The sequence below is a fragment of the Diadema antillarum genome, unplaced genomic scaffold (assembly GCF_040938485.1).
Source record: "Diadema antillarum isolate AM-2024a unplaced genomic scaffold, OU_Dant_1.0 seq00000593_RagTag, whole genome shotgun sequence".
Taxonomy (NCBI): Eukaryota; Metazoa; Echinodermata; class Echinoidea; order Diadematoida; family Diadematidae; genus Diadema; species Diadema antillarum.
In genome coordinates, this window is record NW_027271524.1 from 439380 (window position 1) to 467013 (window position 27634).

Below are 27634 nucleotides of genomic sequence, written 5' to 3' on the forward strand. Positions count from 1 at the left end.
GGGTGAGATACTACGAAACCTTTATGAAATATGAAAGAGCATGTGATTCCAAGAGGAATTCAATGTTTATTTGATGAAAATTGGTTATAAAATGGCTGAGATACCTAAAACAGAGCAAGTCTAATAAAATGTGGGACCCACATTTTATTACAATCGCTTTGTTTTACTTTGTTTTTGGATGTCTCAGCCATTCCAAAACCGATTTTCATCAAACAAACTTTGAATTCCTCTTAGAATGGCATGCTCTGTGCCATTTCATAAGGGGTTTCTTCATATCTTGCAAAAAATTAAAAGCCAAATCCTCAGCTCCACCATTACTGTACCATCCCTTTAAGTTGTTGATGAGGGTGGGAGTCCGAGAGCGTGGATCGTCACAGCTGATTGCTTGCGTGTCCAATCGTGAGTTTCCCGTCGTGTCGGGAAAGTTCCCTGATGAGATGCCAAGAGGAACGGTCAGAGGTGATTGCAGCCCATTGTTGAAGGTTTATGTAGCAGACAAAGAGATTTGTTAAAGTATTCCATGTATCTCTACCTGGGTACACCTCTGTCTCAGTGTCCAGTAGACAGATCATGTATACTGGAGTACCATTCATCAATACTTTGGATGGGGATGGTCCTCTATTCCTGAGACATGGTCAGCCCAGCCCAGCTGGATTTTCATGGCAAACTGCGTAGCTCGATGCTCGCGGTCTGTGCCAGCTCGAGTAGGCAAAGGTACTTTGATGACGAAGTCGGTCGGTCCATAGGATGTTGGCGAAGTTGCTCCATACGATGTTGAGGACACATCGAAGACAACACTTATGGATTAAGCGTTCAAGGAGCCGACACAGGTGATGCCGGCAGAGACCCATCACTCTGAGTCGTACAAAAGAGTGGGTATGACAACTACTCTGTACAAGGTGATCTTAGTCTCTTTCTTCAGGTAGTTGTTCCACACTCTTTTGCACAATCTGCCAAAGGTGTTGTTTGCCTTGACAAATCTGTTGTCTATTTCATTGTCTAGCCTTGCATCGGACGTAATGGTGCTGCCGAGGTAGATAAAGTGATCGAATGTTTTGAGTTCGTAAATGTGCGCGATGGTGATGTAGTGGTGGTGATGGGGGGAGTTCCAGGTGAGGAGCTGGCTGATAGAGAATTTTCGATACCCTCCTGTTGATTTCAAGAATAAACGTACTGATAGCAACTGCGAAGCAGGACGTTATGCGCTGGTGAGCTGCCTCTGAGCGATCAAGAAGAGCGATATCTTCTGCATAGAGTAGCTCACAAAAAATACCTACTTGTTTAGATGTGAGCTCGCAGACGCCTCAGATTGGATAGACTGAAATCCATGCAGTACCGGATGTAAACGGCACCTTTGTCGTTTAGATCTCCCAAGGCTTGTTTGAGTGCCATACTGCAGAATAGTGTGAAGAGGGTTTGAACAAGAAAGCAGCCTTGCTTTACGGCATTGTCAATTGGGAAGGTTCGGAGAGATCATTTCCAAAGTCGAACCGGCCTTGTTGGTTTCACGCAGTTGGATAACCATATTGAGGTACAGTACTCTTTTTTTTTGGAGGGGGGGGGGGGGAGGGGGGGGGGGGGGGAGACCAAGGCGTTACAGAATTTGCCAATGACCTCTCCCGCTCATGGTGTCAAATTCTCTGGGAGGGTCAACGGCTGCAATGTGCAGTCCTTTGTCTTGTTCTGCGCACTTCTTCTGGAGCTGTCTCAGAGCAAAGACCATGTCAGTATTTCCTCTGTTTGCGCGAAAAACACACTGTGATTCTGAAAGGACAATAGGAGAATAATAACCAAGCAGGGATAGCGCCAAATATACAAATAATTACAGTTGTACATACAGGTGTATTGTGATCGCCCCTCTCGTTTTACAAACTTAAATGAAGAGCTTGCTTCCAAAAGTCGCTAAACCCATTGAAAAATGATGGATTTAGCGCCTTTTCGAAGCAAGATCTTCAGATACAAAAAGTAGGTACAGAAGCAACACCACCACCAACAACGTGAACACAATCAACAAGCAGGCATTTATTGACAGCACTCCGAAGTGTTTATTTCGTACAGTTTCTATAATCCTCTTTGTCCGTCTCTGCGTCCACATCTATAGGTGGAATCTGGCTGTTCGCCGAGTCCGAGGAGCCTCGCCCAGACCCAACGGGTCCGGGTGCCGTGTACGCCGGCTTGCATACCAATGTCTCGAAGGAGATGATGGCGTACTCGGATTATGCCTTCGACAACAACCTGCCTCCATTCATAAGGGTATGGTCCAGTCTTTAAGCATCACACAACACAATCACTCAAATAAACGAGACCAGCTGCTCGGTAAATCAATCGTTCTGAATTATCCTGCATTTGTTCATGCATTAAACATTTCAATCTTCCGTTTGTTTTTCTTTACTCGAGGCAGATCATGGTACTCATGCTACCGTATTTCGCTTTCGAAATCAATATGACTTCCTATAATGAGGCATTTAAAAATATGGCCACGGTAAACGTAAGTAAAGTTCAAAGAGGAAATGTAATTTTGTAATATATAGTTTTCACGTACAAGTGTTCTTAGATAAATGTTAACTGGTTTACTCGCTTGTAACGAGGGAAAAAAAACTTTCGATATTAGCTACTTTACAGTGCAACTTAAATGTAAAATCTCTTCATTAAAACTTGATATCCATAATGGTACAAACAGTCTTTTAATAAGGATTTGCTGGTTGTAGACAAACAGTTTGCAGTTTCGTGTGCTTTTATACATATCAATGCGTTTTGTTGCAGGCGCCTGACTTGTTGGCATATTATCGTGGTTACGCTGACCACTTCAAGCTCAGAAAACACATACGTTGCAACACCGACGTGGTTGATGTCCAGCCCACGAAAGATTTCTCGCAGACGGGGCGCTGGCTGGTCACTGTCCGCAACGGGTCTGGCGCTGAAACCACCGAGACCTTTGATGGAGTAGTGGTTTCAACGGGAATCTACTCCAACGGATGGACCCCGGAGATACCGGGAGTGGAAGGGTTCCCTGGGAAGGTCATCCACAGTTGTCAGTTCGTTAAAGGAGAAGACTTTAAAAACAAGAGGGTCCTTGTTGTAGGTAAGGCAAAACTGTTGATGATTGGAACGATAATAGTAGTAATGTTTGAGCATTTTCACTATTTGACTTCCTTCTACCACGTTTATATGTGATTATCTCTGAAGAGCTCTAGTGGCAGAAACCTTCCGGGTTGCTGGAGGCTCATAGACACGACATTCACTGCAATGAAACTATACATTTCCTGCGCACTGCAACAGGTAGTAGGTCCTATAATGTCCCTTTATATGTAAGTTCACTTTAAAGAATAGGGTCCATTTTTTTCAAAGGAACAAACTCCTAACTACGAGAGGAAAGGGGTGGGATGGGGGTCGTTGAACACTCCCCCCCCCCCCCCTTCCCTGGTCCTGTCTGCTAGAGCACAGGATCAATTCGAAAAAAGAGTAATTTTAATGTTTTCACTTTTTATGTTTCACATCATTTTTTCAGTGTGGTTGTTTGGGTTATTTATTTATTTTTTTTTGCAATTACGGTATATAAACAACGTGCGATATAGTTTTTTTTTTTGTTTTGATTGAAAAAAGAAGCTCATCAAAGTTCAATTCAATTCAATTCAATTCATTCAATTCAATACAAGTCAAAAATAATCTTGCAATGAATACAACAATACTTCATATAAACATGCTCATGTAAAGCTAATGTTCAAAATGATTGTGTCATTGGAAAAGAGAGGCCCACGTAAAAGACAAGCTTGCAGAAATGTGCACCACTCAGAAAATTGATCTCGCAATACAAAATATATATGTACAGTGTAAATATAGTATGAATAGTGTGAATATAGTGTAAATCGCAATTTGTATTCTCATCAAAATTCACAATTATTTCCAACACTGTTTGGAGTGAATGTATGTAAACACTGGTCAATGATCACGACCAGTATGATCTAGATGATCTAGACCGCACTCTCAGTTTCAAGGACCATGTCAGCAAGACAAAGGCAAAGGTGGGAGCCAGGAATAACATCTTGAGAAAGCTGGCAAACTCCAAGTGGGGAACAGACCCAGGAACCATCCGCAGCACTGCCCTTGTCCTGTGTTACTACCGCAGCCGAATATGCATGCCCTGTCTGGGGACGTTCCTCACATGCCAAGAAGCTGGACCCTGTTCTAAATACAGCTTGTAGGGCCATGCTCATGTTGTCTCAAGCCTACCCGAATTGATGACATCTACCTGATGTGTGGAATTGCCCCTCCTACAGTCAGAAGAGATGTATCTTCAAGAGTGGAACGCACAAAACAGGAAGATGACAGTCGCCATCCACTTTTCCAGCATTTTCCTCCACCAAAAAGGCTAAAATCTAGGAAGAGTTTTCTACACTCAGTACAACCCCTGGATGGCAATCCCCAGGGCTGCAGGATAGAAGCCTGGTTAAACATCTACAGGAGAAACCCCATAACCTCTCTTTTGAGCCAAAGGAATCCCTCCCAACAGGTGCCAGTGAGCCATGGCAAAATTGGCGCTGCCTGAACCGCCTTAGAACTGGAGTTGGGAGATGCAAAGCCCTGATGCAGAAATGGGGATACAACCATGATGGATCCACAGAATTCGACTGCGGGAAGGCTCCCCAGACAATGGAACACCTACTAAACTGCACTCTGCTACCACAACCCTGTACATCACATGATCTCCACGATTACACCCCATGTGCCAGGGCCTGTGTTCTGCAGTGGCTGGGAAAAGTGTAGCGACATGAGAGAAGACGAAGAAGAATCACAACCAGTGGATCACTGAGTCGTGGAAATAGAAACCAATTAGCTTTCATAATTAGTATCATCGACATCGTATAATGTATATGTATATATATATATATATATATATATATACATATATATATATATATGTATATATATATATATGTATATATATATATATATATATATATATACATATATATATATATATATATGTATATATATATGTATATATATATATATATATATATATATACAAATACGCCATGGATCCAACAAGAAGGTTTTTTATTTACAAAATTTTCAGCCTGCCTCAGGCCTTCGTCAGTATAGTGTATACTAGGACTACACTGACGAAGGCCTGAGGCAGGCTGAAAATTTTGCAAATTAAAAAATCTTCTTGTTGAATCCATGGTGTATTTGAGACTCGTTCTTGTTATAATACAACATTCGAAGTCTAACACGTGGAAAGTTCCAAGATGAACTATATATATATATATATATATATATATATATATATATAATCATTTAAGCGCACGCAATTATTTGCATTATCATCAAAATTCCCAATTATTTGCAACACTGATTAGAGTCAATACGTAAGCACCGGTCAATGATCATGACCACTAGATCACTGAGTCGTGAAATAAAAACCAATTAAGCTAGCTATTATCAGCCTACAAACAAGAGAAAAGAAGGAATAAATTATAAGAAACTTTCAATAATGGTCCTTGCGTTGGAACCGGAGAACCCAGACGATATAATTCTTCCACGCAGTGATTCGTTTGCTTAGTAGACCTGCCTCTTGAGACGATTATTTTTTGTCTGTTTTGATTCTACAGTTTGTGACGTCCTTGTCAAATAATTCTATTATCATTAGTACGATTAGCCATGCAGAAACAGAAGTCATAGAATTCAAGTCACCCTGAAATAAGTACCAGATATGAGCAAACAACAATTTGATGTCGTGGCCCTGTAGTCCACACCCCCACCCCCCCCCCCCCCACACATATCTAGCTATGAATAAAAAGGAGGAAATCTTGGCTAGAAATAAAAATGAACGTGCCACCCCCCACCCCTCCCCCCCCCCCAAATAAAAAAATACCAGTGATTTTGTTTAAAGTCTTGTTTTAAACTGGTGTATTGATTAATTAGCAAAATCAAACATTGCTTGGTGAAAACCCGTTCTTTCCTACATCGCTACCGGTGTTAGTATCAAAAAGCTTTTTACAAATTCGCTTTTGATGCCGCTTTGGATAACATGTTTTGTGACGTACCTTAGGATCGTCACAGTTATCGCTTTCATTTCTTTTATTTCTTTCAGGCGGAAGTATTTCTGCCGCGGATCTTTCAACCGTCGTGAGTCCTTATGCCTCTCAGGTACAGCTGTATAAGATAACATGGTTTTTTTTTTCAGTCATGTGTGACCGTGCATCACAAAACGAACAAAAAGTCGCACGCAGTGATTTTGTGTGAGGACTGAAAATAAGTGAACTTGGTCAACCTAACCAATCTTGAGTTTTTCATATTTTCTGAAGGAACAAATCTTCTTCTACATTATGTTAAAGTTTGGGATCATAAAACAAAAGGGAAATTGTATTTTCAGCAGTTTTTTTCTCGAACACTTTTTTGATGGAATAGTGTGATTATGTGTATCTCGTAGAGCTCTCTTTTCATTTCTTAAAAATCCTGTTCATACTCTTCACTTTCATTTCCATTAACTTTGAAAAAATGATGCTACTGCATTGAAAGTTGGCATTAATCATTAACAGAATGTGTTAATGAAGCATGCTCAATTTCAACCGAATCTGATAATCCCTTCATTGTTGTTGCTCAGATGTTCAATATCCTGTTTTTTGTTCCATTCATCCCACTGCTAGCATAGCTTGGTAAGCATAGTTCCTGTACTTCAGAGCCTCTTTTCTCAGTTCACACTTTCCAGGTGTGTCCTTTCTTTCCAATATTTAGATAGGTTAAAAGAGTCTATTTGAATTGAGTTATACATCATTTCAAAGCTTAGAGTCTGCTCTTTCAGAATACGCCCTTAATTGAAATGCATATCTGGCGACTTTTTGTTGGTTTTGTGATGCAGGGTCACATCTTATAATTTTTGACGATGTTATGAGAAGTCATCAGGATTCCCATGGTGCAATAGCAACAAGTTTCCCCATAGGCTAACAAACTTGAAAAAAACTACCAAAAACCATTATGAGAAAGGGACGAGCACCTTCGTATTACAACCACATACATACACACAGTCACACAGACATACACACACACACACACACACACACAAACACTCACATGTATATATTTCGTATGTTTTGTATGCATGATCTTCCAGGTTTACCTCAGCATGCGACGGGGGGCCTGGTTATGGCCCTTGACCATTCGGAGGCGACCGTGGAATTACCAACTCAACCGACGATGGCACGAACTCCTTCCCGATAGTTACAGGGCCAAGAGGATGCAGTCGATCCTGGAAGAAGCCACTGACCACATGGCAATGGGTCTCCAGTGCCCGAACCCAGCTGCGTTGAAGCTTCCGATGATCAACGCCGGCTTAAACGACAAAATCATGAACGGCGACGTCAGAGTGAGGAGCGGCATTCAAAGAGTGGAAGGATCAACGGTCATCTTAAACGATGGTTCGGCAGTAGAAGACATTGACGTCATCATTTTCGCCACCGGCTACGATGTGAAGTATCCCTTTCTCCGCTTTGACCTCATCCCAGGTAAGTGGAGAGAAGCAAACATTATGGACCGAATTCACGAAGGTGGCTTAGAAATTAGACCATGTTTTTTTTTTCCTGCGTAAAAACGATTGGCAAATTGCGTACGTCAGCAGGTCAGCAGACATCCAGTTTTGATACGCGCATGTCAAAAGTACGCCTTTAAACACTTATTTCAGATTGTGGTAGAAGCTTAAACCATGGTCTAAATTCGGGCTGGGCGGTCGTCACCAAAATTTTCACTCCGGGCGATGTCCTAAAAATCAGTGGTGCCCGAATCGGTCGCCGGTCGATACTTGGCCGAAACTGGCTTAAAAATCGACGGCCCGGCCGCCGCACCGGCTGTTTTTGGAGGATGTGATTGTAGCGTACATGTCATTTTCTTCCTATTTAATATATATATATATATTTTTTTTTTGGGGGGGGGGGGGGGAGGGATGGGGGAGAAGCTAGATCAAACAAATATATTTTCTCATAATGCTGTATATTCTCCACATTATCATGATTATTCTAACATTTTCTCATAGTACTAACGCTGACGAAATAACGTTCATGGTTAGAAAAAAAAATTGTTTGTCATTACCTTTCTATAAAGGTCTTTCATCAGACGTGGGACCTCTTACCCTGTTCAAGCACGTCGTTCCAATAGAACTGTCGCCTTGCACACTGCATTTCACTGGTATGGCCGTCCCCGACACCATGGGACAGAACATCATGAGCGAAATGCAGGCGAGACTCGCAGTGAGTGTACTCAAGAAGCAGGCCCGTTTGCCGGACATGAAATCCATGAAGAGGGAGATTGACTGCGTAAGAGAAAGCATCTTAACTGCTTTCGGCCCACGGAACTGCTTCGTGGTAAGCTTTTCCCCTTTATTTTACTTTTGTCTCTGTCATGAAAAAGCTTTTGAGTCCACGACCTGCTTCAAGCTTCTCCAGATATTTTATTTCATTATTAGCTTCTCTTTTTACAATTCCGCCTTGTTTCCCGTTTTGGAATGGACGTTTGTGAGCCCCAACCTTCGCCACTTATAGTATGTTCAGAAACTTTCTCTGGGTACAAAGGTTTAGATACCACGTGGACATGGGAGAACCATCAAACCAGTTCGGATCAGCCTTTGCTCTGTCGGGTATAGGCTCATGTAATACGATCACGTCCTTTGTGTTTTCTGAGGAACCCTTCCCCCTTATATGCCTGTATTGCAAAAGACCTTACTGAGCTGCTGGCGCTGCAGATGGCACCTTCCCTTTAACTTTAGCTGATGTCATGGTTACAAGACTTGACGAATATCCGTGTAAGGACCTCCACGTCTCCACGTCATCAATTTTACATTTTAGAGGTGTGATTTGAAATTCTGATCTATGTAAATGAACCCCCTCAACAAACACACACAAAACAATGATAGCGCCAATCTTTATGTCTTTTTTCTGTTATCCAGAATTGAAGATATACCATAGACTGGACAAGAGCTAAATCGTAGCGTGCAGAACTTAAGAGAGTGTCTACTTTTTTTGGCTTCCAGCTATAGGCCTGTAGCAGTGGGTCGTCAAAATATCACTCATCAGTCCTCGTTGCACTTGGTTTCATACATGGTCTTGGGGTAAAGGATCACTGGAATATTTTTCCTAAGCTGGAAACGAACTTCGACAAGAGTCTGTGCTGAACCTAACATGCCTAAAGCGTCCTTTGTCACCGATACCTGTTGAGAAATAGTCGCAAGGTCTATTTCCCCTCTTATAGTCTTGACTCTGCCCGTGGTACTTGGGTAGCTGCTGTCGTTGTCACTGGTCCTTCATTACTGCAGATGGTGCGAGTGAGTGTGTGTGTGTGTGCAGTTTCTTTTCTTTTTTTTTTAGGGAGGGGGAGGGGTGTAGGACACCCCCCCCCCCCCAGCCATCCCTACAAATGGCCGGGCAAAGGAACTAGCCATGGGTCTGCAGTCATAATCCCTACCTGAGGAGCGAACAAATCTATTACAGTTGAGTTTGGGTGTCAATATGATATTGCTTCTAGTTTCTTTTACGAATGGAGGCGGTTTTTTTTTCCTTGGTGAAGCATAGTCTATCATATTCGTTCTTTTTTCTTTAGATCTTTGGTCTCTTTCATCTGGCTGTCAAGATTATCTTTAGATGAAATACTTTGTCACTTTGTGAAGGGTTATTCCGCGGTCGAGAAGTTCCTATCTAATTTTATGTCGCTTTGCTGTCATAATAAGGAGAGGATATGGCTCAGTCGGTAGCGTATCTGCTTGCAGATACAAGGGTATCAGGTTCGATTCCAGAGTCTCACTGAACAGAGACAGTGTATAAAGCATTAAGTCCGCTCCAGTTGAGGCAAAAACACTGTCCGTGGGAAAGGAAATTATATTAGTCCGTCCGCCATAAAGATTCCGGCGATATGCATGGAGGTCCGGCGTATTAGTTGGTGACGACTCACGCCAGCTAAAGTTCCCACTGCATTAACGCATCGCAAAGAGCAGGGTGATATAACCCGATGAAGATGTCCCCCTACCCACCCACACAACTGACACAAGAAAACGGGCGAATGATGCCGACGACCCCTCGTGGTTCGCCCCATGACTGACGATATCAACCAGCTTGAATGAATGCGGTGTCATGATCTTCGCGATTTAGCGAAGAGCGTAATCTCACATCACTTGAAATCAGCAAGGATTAGACCCTTGCGCATCCAGTGGCAAAACTTCCCTATCATACTAACATTGCGACACATGAATATTCGAGAGCAAACGCATGTCGTCACCCCAACGCTTGAGCACTTGAAGTCATTGTCTGATCTGAGTCAACTAAATTTGTCATCTTAAACCGAAGACGCTTCAACACCACCCGTATTATTGCTCTATGCTTGAACCTTTCTTTCTTATACTTTAATTTATGATTTTTTTTCACGTTCATTACAGTTTCTTTTGATTAATTGATTAATTAATTTATTTATTTTTAAGGTATGCGTGAATTCTGTTATGATGGTAGGTATGGGTCAATCGCGGTTTTTGACATAATATTTTTATCACTTTTTCATCATTTTTGTTCCGCCTTTCTCCTCCAAGCCCGATCCACCTAAGTACATGGACGAAATCGCCGGGATGATTGGAACTCGTCCCAGCCTGCTCAAACTCTTGTTGACGGATCCTAAACTCGCCTACCACTACTACATCGGCTGGGTTTATCCCCCAAGCTACAGACTGGTAGGTCCCGGATCCACAGCCAAGGCTAGGGAAGAGCTTTTGCGACTGGAAAATGACAGCTACCACTCTTTGACCGTGTCGACAGTGCGTCCTGATGCTGTGGCAACATTGAAATCCTCCCAGAGTTCGTGCTACCTCAAATGGTTAATGTTTGCAGCTTTGATCGCGATCGTTATCGCATATCTCATTAAATGCTAAGAAACATAATTATGCACAGTAACACACATTGTGAAAACCAATGGGAACTGTGATATTTATGTACACCTCGGGAATACTGAATACAATTGTCATACTTCTCAAAACATCAGAATAACTGCTCATAAACAAAGACCCTGACCCATTACAGAATTATATTTATTCGGTTGCATTATAAGACTTCAAAAGGAAAATCTTCAATCTCTTTTTAAAAGCATTCAATGGCGGTGCATTTTTTATGTCCATGGGAAGGAAGTTCCAGAATCTTGGACCTACATAAATGAAAGTCTGTTGAGCAAGCACGGTTCTTAATAAAGGTAAATGAAATTGATTTGACTGTCTGGTTGGATATCCATGATACATATGTATGTCCGGTTGCGCATGAACATGGAGTTAAAGATAAACGGAAGGCAGTTATTATTATAAATATACATAAATTGCCCCAGTTGCAACAAAAAATCTTTACTCTAACCTTACCACTGTATTTAGCCGGGGATAATTGCCCGGATACGGGCTCACCATAATATGCATTGCTTACGCCTCACTATAACTTCAAAAGAACCTCATAATAATTTTGATGCAATAAGCAAACCATATCATTCTCGTATTATGACATTTATATTCATTACGTTATAAATGTCTTCCTTTTTGGAATTCAGATTCTATATAAATTATATGTGGAAATTAATTACACTTTTGCTTTTAGAATATTACAACTCTCCACACTTAGAAAAAGATACTTTTGCTCATATTATAGTGTGGGCACTTAAATTTCCTGCACTTTGACACTGTACATGACAAAGTGCAATTAATATTATAACAACTTGTCTCTGTAGGTTCCGCACAACTTTATCTTCCTGGTTTTTCCAGGCACCGAGGCTTACCATATTCCAAGGACTCGTATATTATGATAACCTCAAGTTCTCCTGAAAATTTAAAAATCTGAAAGTTTAAAAGTTTCCTGTTATACTCAACGACCCCCCATTCTGGGTATCAGAAGAGTCCAATAATATTAATACATTGAAGCGCACAGACAACGGTATTGTACAAACAAAGTTACGATTTCCTTTTCAAAAATAAACAAACAAAGTTACCATAATTAAGCAAAAGTAATCGGAGGTAATTATGTTTCGGCATGATTTTGATCCTTTTATAGATACTGTAATCATTGGAACAATAAATTGAAATCAACCAATCAATCAATCAACAAACCCCAAATGACATAAAAACCCTTTAGACCGTCTTGAGTTGTATGAGGCCTCAACATAGTGAGAGTGTGTTGACGTGTGCACATCCTACCCGTGATGATTCTCCAAACCCAAAGAAATCCTAAGGTCAACCCCGCCCCCCCCCAAAAAAGGGGATAAAACAAACAAACTCCAGACGAAACACCATTAATTTTCAAGTGACTGTGCATATTTTGCTGCACAACTAGCGAGTCGAGGTAGTCATTGTTGTTTATCCGTGTTATGCGTTTCTTTTGTAGTGTAAACGCCATCTATTTCGTTATTGGATGAATGGGTGAATGTGATGGGCCTTACAGATATTGCTTTGCTTGTCATGCGACAAAGTTGCTAAAAATTTAATTCAGTTGTATATGTTTAGTGGCAGAAAACGAACTGACAATACATTTTCTCATCAGCCAGTGGCAGCTGTCATTATCACACACAAATCATTAACAAATCAAACAATGTCATTATCCATCCCTATGCTAGTACTTAATGCATCTATGCATGGACTCATAATGATTTTGTCTCCATAGAGACACTGAGATAGGCCCCTGGTGAAAAACGTGTCCACATGAAAGCTCATACATCAAAAGAATAACATCATGAAATATAGTCCCCACATGTGGGAGCTCATAAAATGAGCAAGTGTCTCCATAACGGCGTTCAGAAATGTGTCCCCACATTGGAGCTCAAATAAGGATACCAAACCTGCACGGGTGCTGTTCGTTATTCCGAAGGGTCGTTAATCCGAAACACGCAAATTCCCTATACCTAGAGGTTCGTTAATCCGAAAATGACAAAGGGTTCGTTAATCCGAAAATTTGTGGCGTTATTCCGAAGGTTCGTTATTCCAAAGATTGGTTAATCCGAAAGTGAAATTCGGAACAATGAACCTTCGGAATAACGAACCTTCGGAATAACAAGCTGTAACCCGATGTAAATACACATTGTACAAAATCCATATTGGTACATGTATCACAATTCTATATCATGTATAATGACGTATCAAAGTATGAAATATTGCTAGGATGATTTCTACGTATTCTGTGATCCTTCTCACATTTTTCCCGTTTAACGACCATTCTGTAAATAAAAAAAGCCAGAACAAAACTGAAATTGAACTGTTTCAACGTATCTATTATACTCATCATAAACAAAGCAAAGAAAACTTGAACTGAATTTCGAGATTATCAATCAAATTCACCTATATTCACCTGTTCACATTTTTAACGTCTATATGCTGTATTTGATAGGGAGCTTCAGATTTGGACGATTGAGCAGGACGTTCTCTTCTCCCCTGCGTTGTGCTGAAAAGAAGCTTTAGATTATGGTGGGACGCAAAGGATAAAAAATAAAATGGCGCCTTCATAATTATGATCGGTGCATGGAATAGCTCTCTACTTCGTGAATTGAGCGGACGTAAAAATAGCCCAGAACGCGTAGTGAAAAACAGACGACGCAAGCTTTAAATAGATCGACTTGATGTGCGTTTCTGCGCATGATCATAACATCTTTTTTCCATCTTAACGTCCCCGTCGCGAAAATCTAAAGCTCCCTAATATCACCATGAAGACAGTGCTCATTATGTACACTTTGATATTGAGAGGCCGGTTCTTTAATTCATTTTCCTTATCTTACAAAATTGCCAAAACGATCATAATCTCGAATTTATTTTTTGTTTGCCTATTTGTGTGCATCAGCTAACAAGGAACTACATTTCTTATATTAAGTTGCAGTGTGATGCTATGTTTGCTTCTTATTATACCAGATGTTTCTTTGTTGTTGTTGTTGTTGTTGTCGTTATTCCCATTTCAGTACTCAGTAATGTCAAAGTCCAAGTTGTTATGCACTTTGAATGGTTTGTTATGCGGTGATGTAACATTCATCCCAAGTTGCGTATCATTTTCGACAATAGTCTTGCAGTGTTTGAAAACTAATGACTGGCTTCCATCTCGTTATTGTATGTTTGTTGATGGTACACGGTTTCTCTTGTAGAACTACTCAAGACAGTGATGTGTTTCAAGGAAATTGTTCGTTTCCGTTAAGAATAGGCGCAACAATCATATTTTTTTTTTGTTTAAACACGATATTCAAAATACTTGGAAAATTATTAATACAGCTATTAATACAAATACGGAGAAATCACGTGTTTTCACAATCAAGCGTACTGATTTAATCATTAATCATGCTTCATCAATTTCAAACATATTTAATCAGTATTTCTCGCAAATAGGCACTAATCTTGCCCGCAATATTCCGGATACCCAAAAGAAGTTTTCTGATTCTTTACAAACTCGTAATTCCAACTCGTTATTTTTCGTTCCTTTAGAATGGAACGAATTGTTAGATATTGCTCAGAATTTGAAAAACATAAAACAGTATTGATATTGAGAGTATTGATGATTTTTTTTTTAAATTGTGGATTTTATTGTTGATCCATTAGTACATGTTTTTTATTTGTCTTTATGAATGGAGTTGTTCCTGGGAATATGAAAATTTCCAAAGTAATTCCCAATTATTAAAAAAAGGGGACAGGGAAGATGTTTGAAATTAATTATCTTTGTTGACTTCTATTTCGAAATTACTTGAAAAGGTTGTTCATTCCAGATTATTAATTTTTTTGGACACTTATGAAATAATTTCTGATTATCAATTTCGTTTTCGGCAAAACCATAGCACATCCCCCGCAATACTTAACTTTCTTGATAAAGTCTCTTAAAGCTATTGATCAATTCCGTCATACAATTGGGGTTTTCCTTGACTACTCCAAGGCCTTTGATACCATTGACCACTTCATAAATTATCACACTATGGCATCCGAGGAAAGGCCTTGGAGTGGTTCTTGAGTTGTCTTTCTAACCGTAAGCAATTTGTTTATGTTAAGACACATACATCTGTTATGCAAAATGTCAATTGTGGATAGAGTGTTTGTAAATAAGTAATTCATTTTTTTTTAGTGGTTCACAACATACAAGCTTGCTTTTTAGTGGACTTTTTTTTTTCTCAACTGAAGCATAACTTTTATTTTTTCTGTATCTTTTAACTTTTGCGAAGTCGAATGCTTATGGTTATGATATAATTCCACATTTAATATGTTTTATGTTTTGTTGGAAAAAGAACAATGAAAATAAAATAATTGAATTGAATTCAGTTATAGAGTGCCTCAAGGAAGTTTGCTTGGACCTCTTTTATTTATCCTTTATATTGATGACATGCCGAATTCATCAAACATTCTTTCATTTCTTTTATTTGCTGGTGATTATGACGTATTCTTCCACATTCTGATCCTATGTTAATTGATATTTTAAATATTGCATTGGATAAATTACTTCAATGGATAAGAGCAAATTAACTGTCAATAAATCTTCAAAAATGCATGATTTTTAGTAACTCTTTGGAAAATATGTCAAGGAATGTTTATCTGAACGACACAGTTATTGAAGGAGTCTCTTCAATTAAATTTTTAGGTTTGATTCTTGACCGTAAACTCACTTGGAATTTACATATTGATTCCATAAGCCGTATTATTTCAAGAAATATGGTAGTTGTTATAAAGTTAATTTTTTTTTACCCAAGAACGTTCTTTTAAAATTATATTCATCTCTGGTTTTACCATATTATCTAGATTATGGTATACTCGCCTGGGGAAACACACATTCCTCGCATTTGGAGAGACAACTTTTGTTACAGAATGAAAAGCTCTTCGTATTATGTATTTGCAATGAATCGTTGAGAAGTCACACTGATGTGCTATTTCATGAAAACAAACTCAGGTAAATGATTTATATTTTCTTCATCTAGGACAATTCATGTACAAACTTACCAATAATTCTTTCCCATCTGTGCTTGAGTCCATGTTCACTAAAAATAGATCTGTTCATCTCATTTCATTTGCAATTACCTAGGACTATGTTTGCTAATACTATGTTTTCTTTTACTGGCCCCAAATTTTGGAATTCTTTTGATAATAGTATGGAACAAGTTCTAAGTCTTTACACATTCACATCCAAACTGAAGAAGTTGTTCATAAATTCCAATATAGCGGAATGAGTTACGTTTTAGTTAGCCTTAATTATGAGTTCTTTTTTCTTATTCGTCATATTTCGTCTTATTCGTATTTTTTTGCGTAGTATTGTTAACTTCACGGAATTTCCTTTGTTGCTACATTGTATTGATGTTGTGTTATTTCGTGTATGAAAATGTTTTGCATCGTCGGAAATGAAATAAATGAAATGAAATGAAATGAAAACTCTATAATAAAAAGAACAAACAAACATCACATCCATGTGTCATTAATTTTTAGTATTACATTTTGATAAGATTCTACCTTTTAAGCTATCTGTTACAAAATATACCGTGTATAAGTAAAAGGATTCCATATAAGATTGTGTATTATATATGAAATACAAAGGAAAGCCCGGAAGAGGAAAAAATAGTGATGAAACGAGATACGCTGGGTTTGCAGAACAGGACATGGACTCGATCATTTATGAATAAAAAAGGTGATGCTGTACGAGATATCTATAGCTATGATAATTGTATACTGGTTGTTGTATGTGTTTGGTTAGAAGATGTTCTGTGTATGTGTGTGTGTGTGTGTGTGTGTGTGTGTGTGTGTGTGTGTGTGTGTGTGTGTTTGTGTGTGTGTGTGCTTGATTAATAAATGGTCGTGGTATCCTTGAGTAAAGACTAATAGGGTGAGCGATTTGGGGTATGGTGTTCAAGGAATTGATTGAGTTAAAAATGCATAATTATGCTCTCTAACTGAGCCCTTATCAGCTGATTTCATATCCAATATTATAGTTTATTACCCTGCGACTAGTATGCAAAAGCGTTTCCTGTGGATCACATCATTGGCATGAATTAGAGACTTGCAGTAAAGATACACAGCACCTCGTTAGCAAATGCCGATAATTCTTTTTTTTTTGGATAAATCGTATTATGTAATATACAATGCTTGAAATGTCACGTGTACACACATTTTGTAGTCGATCGCGGATGATGGACTCGAAATAAGACATTTTTGGAGAAAAAAATAAGAGAAAGTTCTATACCTACCCATAGGGAGGGTGCTAGATTTCTCATAAAACGCTAAAAGTCGTTTATTCATACGATCTTAACTATAATCTTCACAATTTTGATATCCACCTCAAAAGGCTCTGTTGACTACTGCTCTGTTGCGTCAGAAAACGCAGGGCGGGTCTTGTCGACAAAGTACATGCAGACACAAGACCCATGAGTGTATAAAAAGAAAATACACACAACTTACAAAATGACAAAGAATAAACAAACATGAAAACGAGAATGCAGGTGATGATGTTATTATCTGCCTTACTAAAGGCTCAGACGATCGAGTTTCGTAGATGTTGCCGTGATTTCTCACAGCTCTATTGAGATTAATCGGCTCTTCCACCGTTAGTACGACCACATACCTATCAGATTCAAAATGCTGATGGCTATTTGTCGGCGTTGTACAAAATACATGTAGTTAATTGAATGGCGGCCATTGCATTCATCATACGTCGTCATTGAACACAACCGTATGTTGAATCATTCACTAATATTATGTCACCGTCTTTGTATGGTATCAAACAGTGCTAGTATTTCAGTGGCATAAATGAATATAAAATGAAGCAACGAATGCCATAAAATCCAAACAAGGGGGAGGGGGGGGGGGGGTCCTCTCACACAAAATTGTGATATGTGCCCGGCACTCCCCCCCCCCCCAAAAAAAAAAAGAAAAAAAAAGAAAAAAAAAAGAAAATCTTCACCCCGACATGAAGTCACCATGCATGGACATCACACACTCTAAATGGCATATTTCGTTATGATTAGTAGCACAATAGTCATGATATTGTAACTATACTAGGTCTACCAGCAATACCCTATAATGAAATTTTGAATAAATGCTTCATGAATACACATATTTCTGAAATATAAAATTATTATTAAAAGGGCTATTCAGTTACACAGATGTAAAATTGAATTCTATATGATTCCAAAACACTACATGTAGGCTGTCAGCGAATGCAAAACCTAGTTTGAAACATTAAAATCCCTGTAAATGACGATAGAAAGGAAAAAAAAAATGAAATGACGAACAAGTCTTTTTTTAATGGCATAAATATCACGATAAAACATAACAGCTGAATTCATGTATTTAAAATGCTTTGTCAATGAATTTTGGTTCAGATGATGACATTGATGATCATGATTATAACGATTATGGATAATAGTTACAATCATAGCAATCATTGCTGTAACAAAACATTTTTTTTTCGCAGCATGTACATGTAAAAAAACCCCACCGTATTTAGTGGTGAAAAGTATTATGTTTCACTTATGAATCTCAGAGCCAAGTTTGTACAAACCTCTGTGGCTATACAAATGCGCAGATGGGATCCAGGAAAACTAGAAAAAAAAACTTATCTGGTAAGTAACATAATCATGGTGATGGCAATTCTATAGTAACATAATTTCTCCAAGTCCTTACACTGTTGAAAAAAAAATATCTATCAATAAAATGTTGGAGAGAAATTATGTAAATGAACATTATTCGTCAAACACGAATTTATTACAAGAAGTGGTAGAGGGTTCTTTTTTTTTTTAAGAGATGAGACAAAACGTTTATCTGGTACTGAACCCTGTTGCATAAAGAGATGTAATCAAACGTAAGTCGGAAAATCCAAGATAAGTCAGGTATCAACCAATCAAAATAGAGACGTATTCAGAGACAAGTCTGTTTAATTTTCTGGCTCATCATCTCAACTTTTACGCAACAGGTTCCCGTCGCCGCGCGCGCCGTCGACTCTGCGTCGACTGATTATCTGCTGCCACCACCGTCCATAGTGAGTAAAATGTCAACATTTGTCGGCGACTCGGAGTGAATGTCAAAATTGTTACAGGAGAAACTATGGAAAACCATGACCTTTCAGGTGTGTCCGACCACCAGTTCACATTAGATTCATTTACTACTGAAACAGATCACCATGTTGGAAAGTTTGACGCAAATGGAACAGCCTCATTGATTGGGAATGTGTCAGTTTCCGTATCAGAGCCCGTCATTGACACTGCTGGGTATGTACAACGTACATTTATCGTAGTCCCGTATATTGCTTTTTGTGTAAATATGAAATGCGTGTTCAGAGAAACATGCGAGATGGTGAATACACTCCACCCTGGTCCTGGCTGTAGACTACTACTAAATTAATTCTAACGTTAGGCTATAGGGCCTACTGAGGCGTCTAGTCTCTAGACCCTTGTGGCAAAATGTCCGTAAAACAGAAAGGATACAATCTATGCCTAATTAGAGAAGAAAATATTTCTTGATTTCTGCACTTTTTGGTTGTTTAACATATTATGGTCAGTATGGACAATAATAATGAATTTGCTGGAAAGTAAAAGAGCTGTGTAACATTTAACTTAGAGAGTAAAACTGCCAATTTCGGACACTTAATATTCAACTTTTTTGCAATATTTGTTCAACTTAAATAACACTCTACAAAATTCTGTATGTTAGATATATCAACCTACTTTTTGCCAATATTGATTTTGTTAAATACATCATAAAATTTCACAGAATCCCCCAAATATTATCACCTGGTCAATTCCCCAAAATTGGGACAGGCACGCAATGTCAATATGCATATAAGGTTGCTGAAAAATGAGCGTGTGCTGTACCTTGTTGGGGCAAAGTTGCATCGGCGACGTTGCGGTGCCTGTTCGTGTCCGAATTTTGGGGACTCTGCACTTGCTTGCATACAGCCCCTGTATATTTTTTCGCTGAATCGGCACGTACAGATATTTTGTTTCTTTTCTGTTTTCGAGGATACCATCACACTTTGAGCTAGTGATAAGTGAAAAATCTCGTAACAGAACGGCATAATTTTTCAATTTTTAGCGCTTTATCGGCGACCCCGATTCTCTACATGAGACCTAATTCAGTTCGGGAAACCCACTCACAAGGGGGGCCCCTCCTTATAAGGTACTCAGTCGCCACGTCTGCACTCAAGCATTGCCGCGCCGCCGCGCCTGGCGACACTCACGCCAGTAATCGCTCGCATTTCAGCATTGGCATGGGTCGTTTGACATCGCATTTAAATCCATGATTTTAGATATGATGCCTCGAACCGATTTTGCTCAAATTTCGTGAGTAACTAGGAAACTTGTGAAGCTTTGTGGACGTAATCAAGCGAATTGCCGCAGTCCTTTCATTTTCGCGTTGCATTGCAAAAAAGCGTGGAGACTCCTTATAAGGGGTGCCCCGGGGGTTACTTATAAGGGGGACGGGGTTACTTATAAGGGGGACGGGTTACTTGGGGCCCCTTTGTGAGTGGGTTTCCCGAACTGAATTTGCGCGCGCTTTGGAAAAGTTGCGGTGATTCTGCATTTTTCATGGCAAAATTTAGGATTGTAGATGGATTTTTGGAGGTGACTCAGGCACTTTCCTGTAGTGAACAAGTGTGCCAGTATGTGAAACGATGTGATATGCGTGTGTTGTGACAGTAGAATTTGCTGGCTTGTGATAAGTGATAAGTGTCCAGATTTTGGAGGCTGGCCGAAAATTGGGGGTTTTACTCTACCCCACAATTTACAGTTTTCCACTCCAGTTCCGATGTCAGAAAATTCAATTCGAGCACGTACAATGTATTTCTGTAACAGCACTATTTTCCATCATTTCAAGGTCAAAGTATTGATCACATGAATTGAATATAATTTTGTGATCACTTTACCTGAGATGGACGTTAGAAATTAAAAGTATTAAACCTCATGAATGAAATCAAGTCTAGTTGTGAGAGCTTTTTAGATGTACGAAAATGCAATGTACGTCTGTAATTATGGAATTGCTCGTGTCTATAGTCCATACTTATCTGTACACCTACTGTATATACTTTCAATGCATGTGAAGTACTGAATACGCCATATATTTAGTGAGTCTAAACTTTCGCGGATTGGTACTTCCCGATGATTGTGTGAGTGGTTGAATTCATGATCGTGGTGTACTGTGCTGAACGGGGAAATGTATACGTTTGCGTCACATTCGTATAGGGATCAGAGTCATTATTTTGGTGTGTCTTTAATTTTGCAAATAGACCGTACTCGTGAAATGCGTGAAAATAAAAACTTTGCAAAATATCCAGCTTGTATTATACTACTCTCTCCACATGAAAATTTTTGCCTTGGTCAAGATTTTGAAATTGCATTCCCCAAATATCCAGTCTCTACCATGCTTGGGTTTCTCTGTGATTCTCCTTTTCATAGACTGGTGTCCTCGTTTTCAAGTGCTCCGCCCAGCATCACTGAATCTCCCATTACCACTGCCTCGGCATCAGGTAGTATGGGTCATGTTACGCTCTCCGACATCAGCTCAAATCTGCCCCGGTTATCCAGTGGACCAGGAGGACTCCTCACAGGGACAGTGATAAGTCCAGAGTCGCTGCGAGCAGTGACCAGCATCTTTCAGTCAATGCCGGACTCTCTGAGCCAGCCTAGGACGTTCACGTCATCTTCAGTGTCCAGCGCCATCACGGACTCTCTCGCTGGCGAGGGCCACCAGGAAGGGAGCTCGCATAACATCGCCGTCGGTCTCAACATTGTAGCCGGGTCTCTCGGTGCCCTCAGCGAGAAAGAAGTCGGGAGGAGTGGTGCGCTGAGCGAGCAGTCAGCGCTGGGCATGGGTATCTACCAGACTGGTGACAATCCCCTTTCGGCCATCACCAGTAGTTGTAACGTTGTGTTCACAACCAACACGAACACCACCAGTCTCATCAGTACTGCTGCGTTGACACAAGGTAACTAGGCAGTGAAGCTTGCTGCATCGTTGGAATCTGGCACTCACTTTGTGGTTTATGTAATCGTGCATCACAAAACCCACAAAAATGTTGCACCACTCGATTTTACGTGAGAACTCAAAATAGGTGAAATGGGTCACTGCAGTCAATCTTGAGTTTTTCATATTTTCTAAAAGAGCTATTCTTCATCCACATTACTCTAAAGTTTGGGATCATAAAATGATTGGGGAAGTGTTTTTTTAGCAGCTTTTCTAGAACACTTTTTTTTTCATAGAATAGTGTGATTAGGTGATGCTGTAGAGGCCACTTTTCACTTCTTAAAAATCCTTTACACGCACTTCTCTTTCAGCTCAAATAGATTTTGAAAGGCTAATGCCACTACTTTGAAAGTTAGCATTAATCATGGACAAGATGGGCTAATAGAGCATGCTTAATTTCAACTTACCGGCAATCTGATAATCCCATCATTGTTGTTGCTATGGTGGTTTAAATCCTGTTATATTTGTCCCATTCATTGCACAACTGGCACAACTTGGTATAGGATAAGCACTTGAATAGACCCTATACTTTGGAGCCTCTTTCTCAGTTCACAGTTTTCCAGAGTGTGTGCTTTCTTTCCAATATTTGGATAGATTAGCGGAGTCCATTTGTATTGACTTATGAATAATTTTAAAGCTTGAAGTCTGCTCATTTAGATTTCAGAATCTGCCCCTAATCAAGAATTTGCATCTGGTGACTTTTTATTGGTTTTGTGATGCAGGGTCACATATGTGTAATGCATCAGAGTGATAGGGAGAGGCAGCCTGACAATGACAGTCATTCAGTGTTGTTTTTCATTTTCTGCCTGACATTCTACTTTTTGACCCATGATGTAAGATTCATGTATCATGAAGTCCCAATGCAAGTGTACACTCTGGTCATGTGCTATTAAAGGGGGTTAACATAAATATTGCATAGTAAATTAGGCAAAAAAAAAAAAATTGTTGCATTGGCGTAACCCGCCCGACCCTAAAAATTCCGCCGACCCCATGTTTTTTTATTATTTTTTTTTGCTATCGATATCAAATATCTTGTTGATTGCGATCGCGATCGCACAAACCCGGAAGTGGAAACGGCTCTGGGGATATCGGATGTACGAGGGAGAGATCTAGCGCCTCGCATAAGCCTTCCTTGATCAGTACGTCATCTGTTTCCAACACGGACACGTACTCTAACAAGATTTATTCAGTGTATACGTAGCATTCAGACTGCGATGTATTGTGCACAGTTTTGCCATAGGTTTCTTGTGTGGAGAACTTACACGAATCTGTATATGTGGGACTGTAATAGAGATCGCCGTGTGCGATGAAAAGATCGTACATATGGGTCAATTTGCATCTATATAATCTAAGTCAAAATAGTAAAATATGAAGTGAAAACATTCAGGATAGGGATTTCAACATCTTTAAATTCTGTGAAGGGGTATAATTCCAGTAATATCGGCCTCATAAATGATTTGTAGAATAGATGAACACAGCACATTCGGTGCAGCAGTTGTAACTGTTTACTGAGCTGAGCACAAGTTTTACACGTAAAATGCAGGTAGTAAAAAAAAAAAAAAAAAAAAAATCCGCCCGACCGAACCTATTTGAAAATCTCATGTTACGCCAATGCAACAATTTTTTTTTTTTGGCCTTAGTATGATTATGGCATATGCCACTTAGAATAGATGTAGAATGAATTACAATTTGGCATTGTGTATACGTCACAGCAGTATGTTTTGGCAATTAAGTTGGTATATTTGATAATGGCATTAATATTTAATATATTTGATATACTGAACAATTGGACTCTACAAAAAACCCAATTCAAGGATGTATACATGACAAAGTCCTCCTGTTCAAGATGCAATAAACTTGACATTTTAACCTTGTTCATCTTTAACCGTTGAGGACGAGTCCCGAGTATACTTGGGCAATCGTCTATATGAAATGTGTGTTGTAGCAAAATAAAACCGTCCTCAGTGGGTTAAACAATTCACTCTATCACACAGGTCTCTTACAAAATGTTGCATCTAGGTTAAGAATATTCAGGGCATAACACTATCTGTTTCCTTATGTCTTACATTAGGGGATGGAGAGTCGATTGACATTGGCGCCTCTCTGCAGGCAGAGGGCCCGGCAGGCGATGCTCCTTCCTCGCTGACCGAAATGATGGTTGCTGGTGTGGAGGACGAGGAATCCAGCGAGGCGCGGCAGCTCCCTGTCACCTGCAGACTGACTTCGCAGGAACTCGCCAGGCTGGTACAGACAGTGGAGCAGGTCAGCTCCGATGTCGGGGATATTGGGGGAGGGGCCATCGCGGATCAAGCCGTCTCGCTGGTCCACGTGGGCGGTGTTCCCAGTGTGGAACTCTCCAGCACAGGTTGGAACTTATTTGTCATTGTCGTCAGTATTGAAGCTAAGCCATGTCTTTTGATTGTTGTTTTTTTTTATTTCACTTTTATCAAATCAAACTTTCAATAAAAAACACTCAGGCGGGTAATCTGATTGGTGTTTGTTACATTAAAGCACTCACAGTCTTTATACTGAGTATTTAATCGATACAGATTCTGATGACACTTGACAAAACAATGAAACATCCTTTGTTTATTTGTATGAATGTCTGTTTCATTTTACCAAGTGTTTGTACTGTGACAAAGACGTGTGATTGAGTAGACAAAATATGCAAGTAATAAATTGTTTTCTTATTGAATTGTTCACAATGTGATTCCTCTTCCTTCCCAACATTACTTCAACTTTTGTGAAGATTCAGTCACAGAGAACATGGCTGATCAGTTGGTCATTATCATGTTTCTTCCTTGCACTCACACAGGTCAGTTAGTCATCCGTCAGGGATCTGTAGTGTATACACAGGATAATGAAAATCTCGTTGCTATGACAACTCAGGACGATGAAGGAAACTTATCAGCAGTGCAGAATGAAGGGTCCATTATGGTAAACATTGCTCCCACCCAAACGGCTGAGAGAGACATCTCAAAAAAAGTCACAGTGCCAACAACAGAGGTGAGTGGAACAGTAGCTTTTTGTGTAGATCCTTGAGGATCCATGTTTATATGTGACTGGGGCTTTATGTGTCGTGAAGTATATTCCTTGAAGTCAAGATGTGTAACATTACCTGAAACCAATTTTACATGACTATAAATGTACACATTCATACACAAAGTGCAAAAATGTTGTTGGGTAGATTTTGCTGTATTCCATTCCATAATGTTGGAATTGCAAGGCTTGGTTTTTTTTTTTCTTTCTTCTGGTGTATAGTGATAGTGTGATAATGATTAAACAAGAAAAAAAAGACAAGAAAAAAGAAAAACAGTTTTGTATTGATTATGAGCATCCCAGAACTCATTATCCCGTACAAACCTAGATGTCTCCAATCCTCTGCTCAAAACTTACTCCTCGTATCTTCCATCCATACAAAGTCATATGGGGAGACTGCTTTTTCTTATGCTGCTCCTACACTATGGAATTCTCTGCCAGATCCACTGAGAGGTCAGATGCCGATTGACAATTTCAAACAAAAACTCAAAACTTATACGTATAAAGTAGCATATGTTTGTTAAATTTGAACTTATTTATGTAATTATGCCAGATGTATGGCAACTTTCACCCCTTATATGTAAAATAATTATTGCAGAGGATATTGTACTTGGTAAAATGTAATTTTTGGTGGCATAGTTTGTATTATGTTATAATTTGTTTGTAAAGTGCATTGAAATTCTTTTCAAGTCTGAAATGCGCTATGTATTTCAGAATTGAGTGCAAAGGACAATACAATTCTCATACATGTAAGTATAGGGCGAATGGGGCAAGACAGTCATTTATGTCATTTGTTTATGTTATCTCCATCTTGTGTTTTGCAGAAAAAGAAAGCAAAAGGAGGTTGGCCAAAGGGAAGAAAGAGGAAGAAAGATGTGATAAAGATGGCGAATGCACCAAAGCCCCCTTCGACAGCGTAAGTTTTGTACCCTTGAGGCATTACATGTTGTTGTCTGAACTAGCAATATACTTCACAAAAGATTTTCTGTGAAAGATGTTTGGTATCACAGTTGGAAGTGTTGGGTATGAGGTGAAGCAACATATTCGCTGTAAAGAAGTATTTTTCAAGGAAGAGACAAAAAATACACAAATTAAATCACCTGATACAGCTGTACGTTAGTTTCAATGAAATATACCTTTTTGTTCCTTATTCTTGACTCCGTATTTAAAGTAGTTTAGATTTCCTTACAAAAAACAACAACAAACAAAACTAAAGTAAATCGGTATGGTCAGTAATCAACGAAGACAGAAGATAGTATGTTCTACATGTGATCTGCTAGGCAGCTTCCCAATAACTTTTTTATGCCTCCGCCAACGAAGTGGCCGGGGGCATTATGTTTTCGGGTCCTCCGTCCGTCCGTCCATCCGTACGTCCGTCCGTCCGTCCGTCCGTACGTCCGTCCGTCCGTCCGTACGTCCATCCGTACGTCTGTACGTCCGTCCCGTTTTGTTTTTGTCGATATCTCAAGAACTGTGAGGTGGTTTTGCATCAAACTTGGTATGAGGGTATATCCTGGAGGGATGATACTTTGTTTGGATTTTAGGGTCACGGGGTCAAAGGTCAAAGGTCACAGGTTATTTTGTGAAAAAAAGGTTGAAATTTCATGTTTTTCTCCATATCTCGCAAATGGTTCAAGGTATCTTCATGGAACATAGTATATATGCATGTACCGATGGGCAGTGATTATCTAGGGAAGTTGGGGGTCATGGGTCAAAGGTCAGGGGTGTCAAAGGTCAAGGTAAACTCCTCAAAATATCACTACTTTCCTTATATTTATGCAATGCCTGAAGGATTTTTTTTAACTTGATGTATGCATGTATAACCCAATATATATTCTGTGGGAAGTTTCTTGCCAAAAGGTCAAAGGTCAAAAGGTCAAAGGTCAAGTGAAAGTGCTGAATTGCACTTCTTCCTCCATATCTCAAAAGTAACTCAAGGTATTATCATGAAACTTACATATTTATGCATGTTCTACCTAACAGTGATTCTCTTTGGAACTGTGAGGTCAAAGGTCAAAGGCCAGGTTTAGATAATGCTATTTTACCATTTGATACTGAAATTATACTTTTTCTCAATACCTTGAAAATTACTCAATGCATAAACTTATAAAAGGGTCAAAAGTCAAGTAAAAATCATCAGTTCCCCCAAATACCTGCACTCTGACGTTTTAATCATTCATCCAATTGAACCTAGTTCTAGGAAAGTGAACATTCAGCACATTTGTGGCAAACCTGTCATTTTAATATTTTGCCAATTGTGTGAAACTGTCATCACACATTGTCAAGACATTGTACTATAGACCTATTAGGAGAACCATGCATTATGGCGGAGGTATACACCAGTCGCCGTAGCGACATTTCTAGTTTGGAATTGGCTTCAGTCTCATAGATATTGCCAACCTGTCACTGATGGGAATTGGTTGTCTTCTGCCGTAACCCTATAAGAAGTACAATGTGTCGGAGTCAGCAGTTAGTTTTTAGTCTAGTCTATGACAGCCTGAGTTGAAGTTAACCCATTGAAGACGAGCTGATTTTGTTATAACAACCATTTCCAACAGACACCTGCCCTAGTATACTCGGGACTAGTCTTCAATGAGTTAAAGGTTTCAATATGAATTTGTTTTCAACTTTAACAGACAA

General features: G+C 39.4%; 2 protein-coding genes across 2 annotated transcripts in view; both read left to right on the forward strand.

The window, feature by feature from the left end:
- The first annotated feature begins 7126 nt into the window (after positions 1-7126).
- On the forward strand, positions 7127-19013 carry LOC139735710 (flavin-containing monooxygenase 5-like). The gene is made up of 4 exons (XM_071646459.1): positions 7127-7505; positions 8110-8309; positions 10565-10786; positions 18909-19013. Exons 1-4 carry the CDS (start codon positions 7127-7129, stop codon positions 19011-19013), a joined length of 906 nt encoding a protein of 301 aa, XP_071502560.1.
- Positions 19004-27634, forward strand: part of LOC139735717 (uncharacterized) — a 55433-nt gene continuing 46802 nt past the window's right edge. Inside the window, exons 1-5 of the mRNA XM_071646464.1 lie at positions 19004-19203; positions 21388-21917; positions 24027-24320; positions 24771-24961; positions 25819-25910. Of these exons, the coding sequence (XP_071502565.1) occupies positions 19040-19203; positions 21388-21917; positions 24027-24320; positions 24771-24961; positions 25819-25910 (1271 nt within the window). The 5' untranslated portion in view covers positions 19004-19039. The remainder of the gene's footprint in view (positions 19204-21387; positions 21918-24026; positions 24321-24770; positions 24962-25818; positions 25911-27634) is intronic.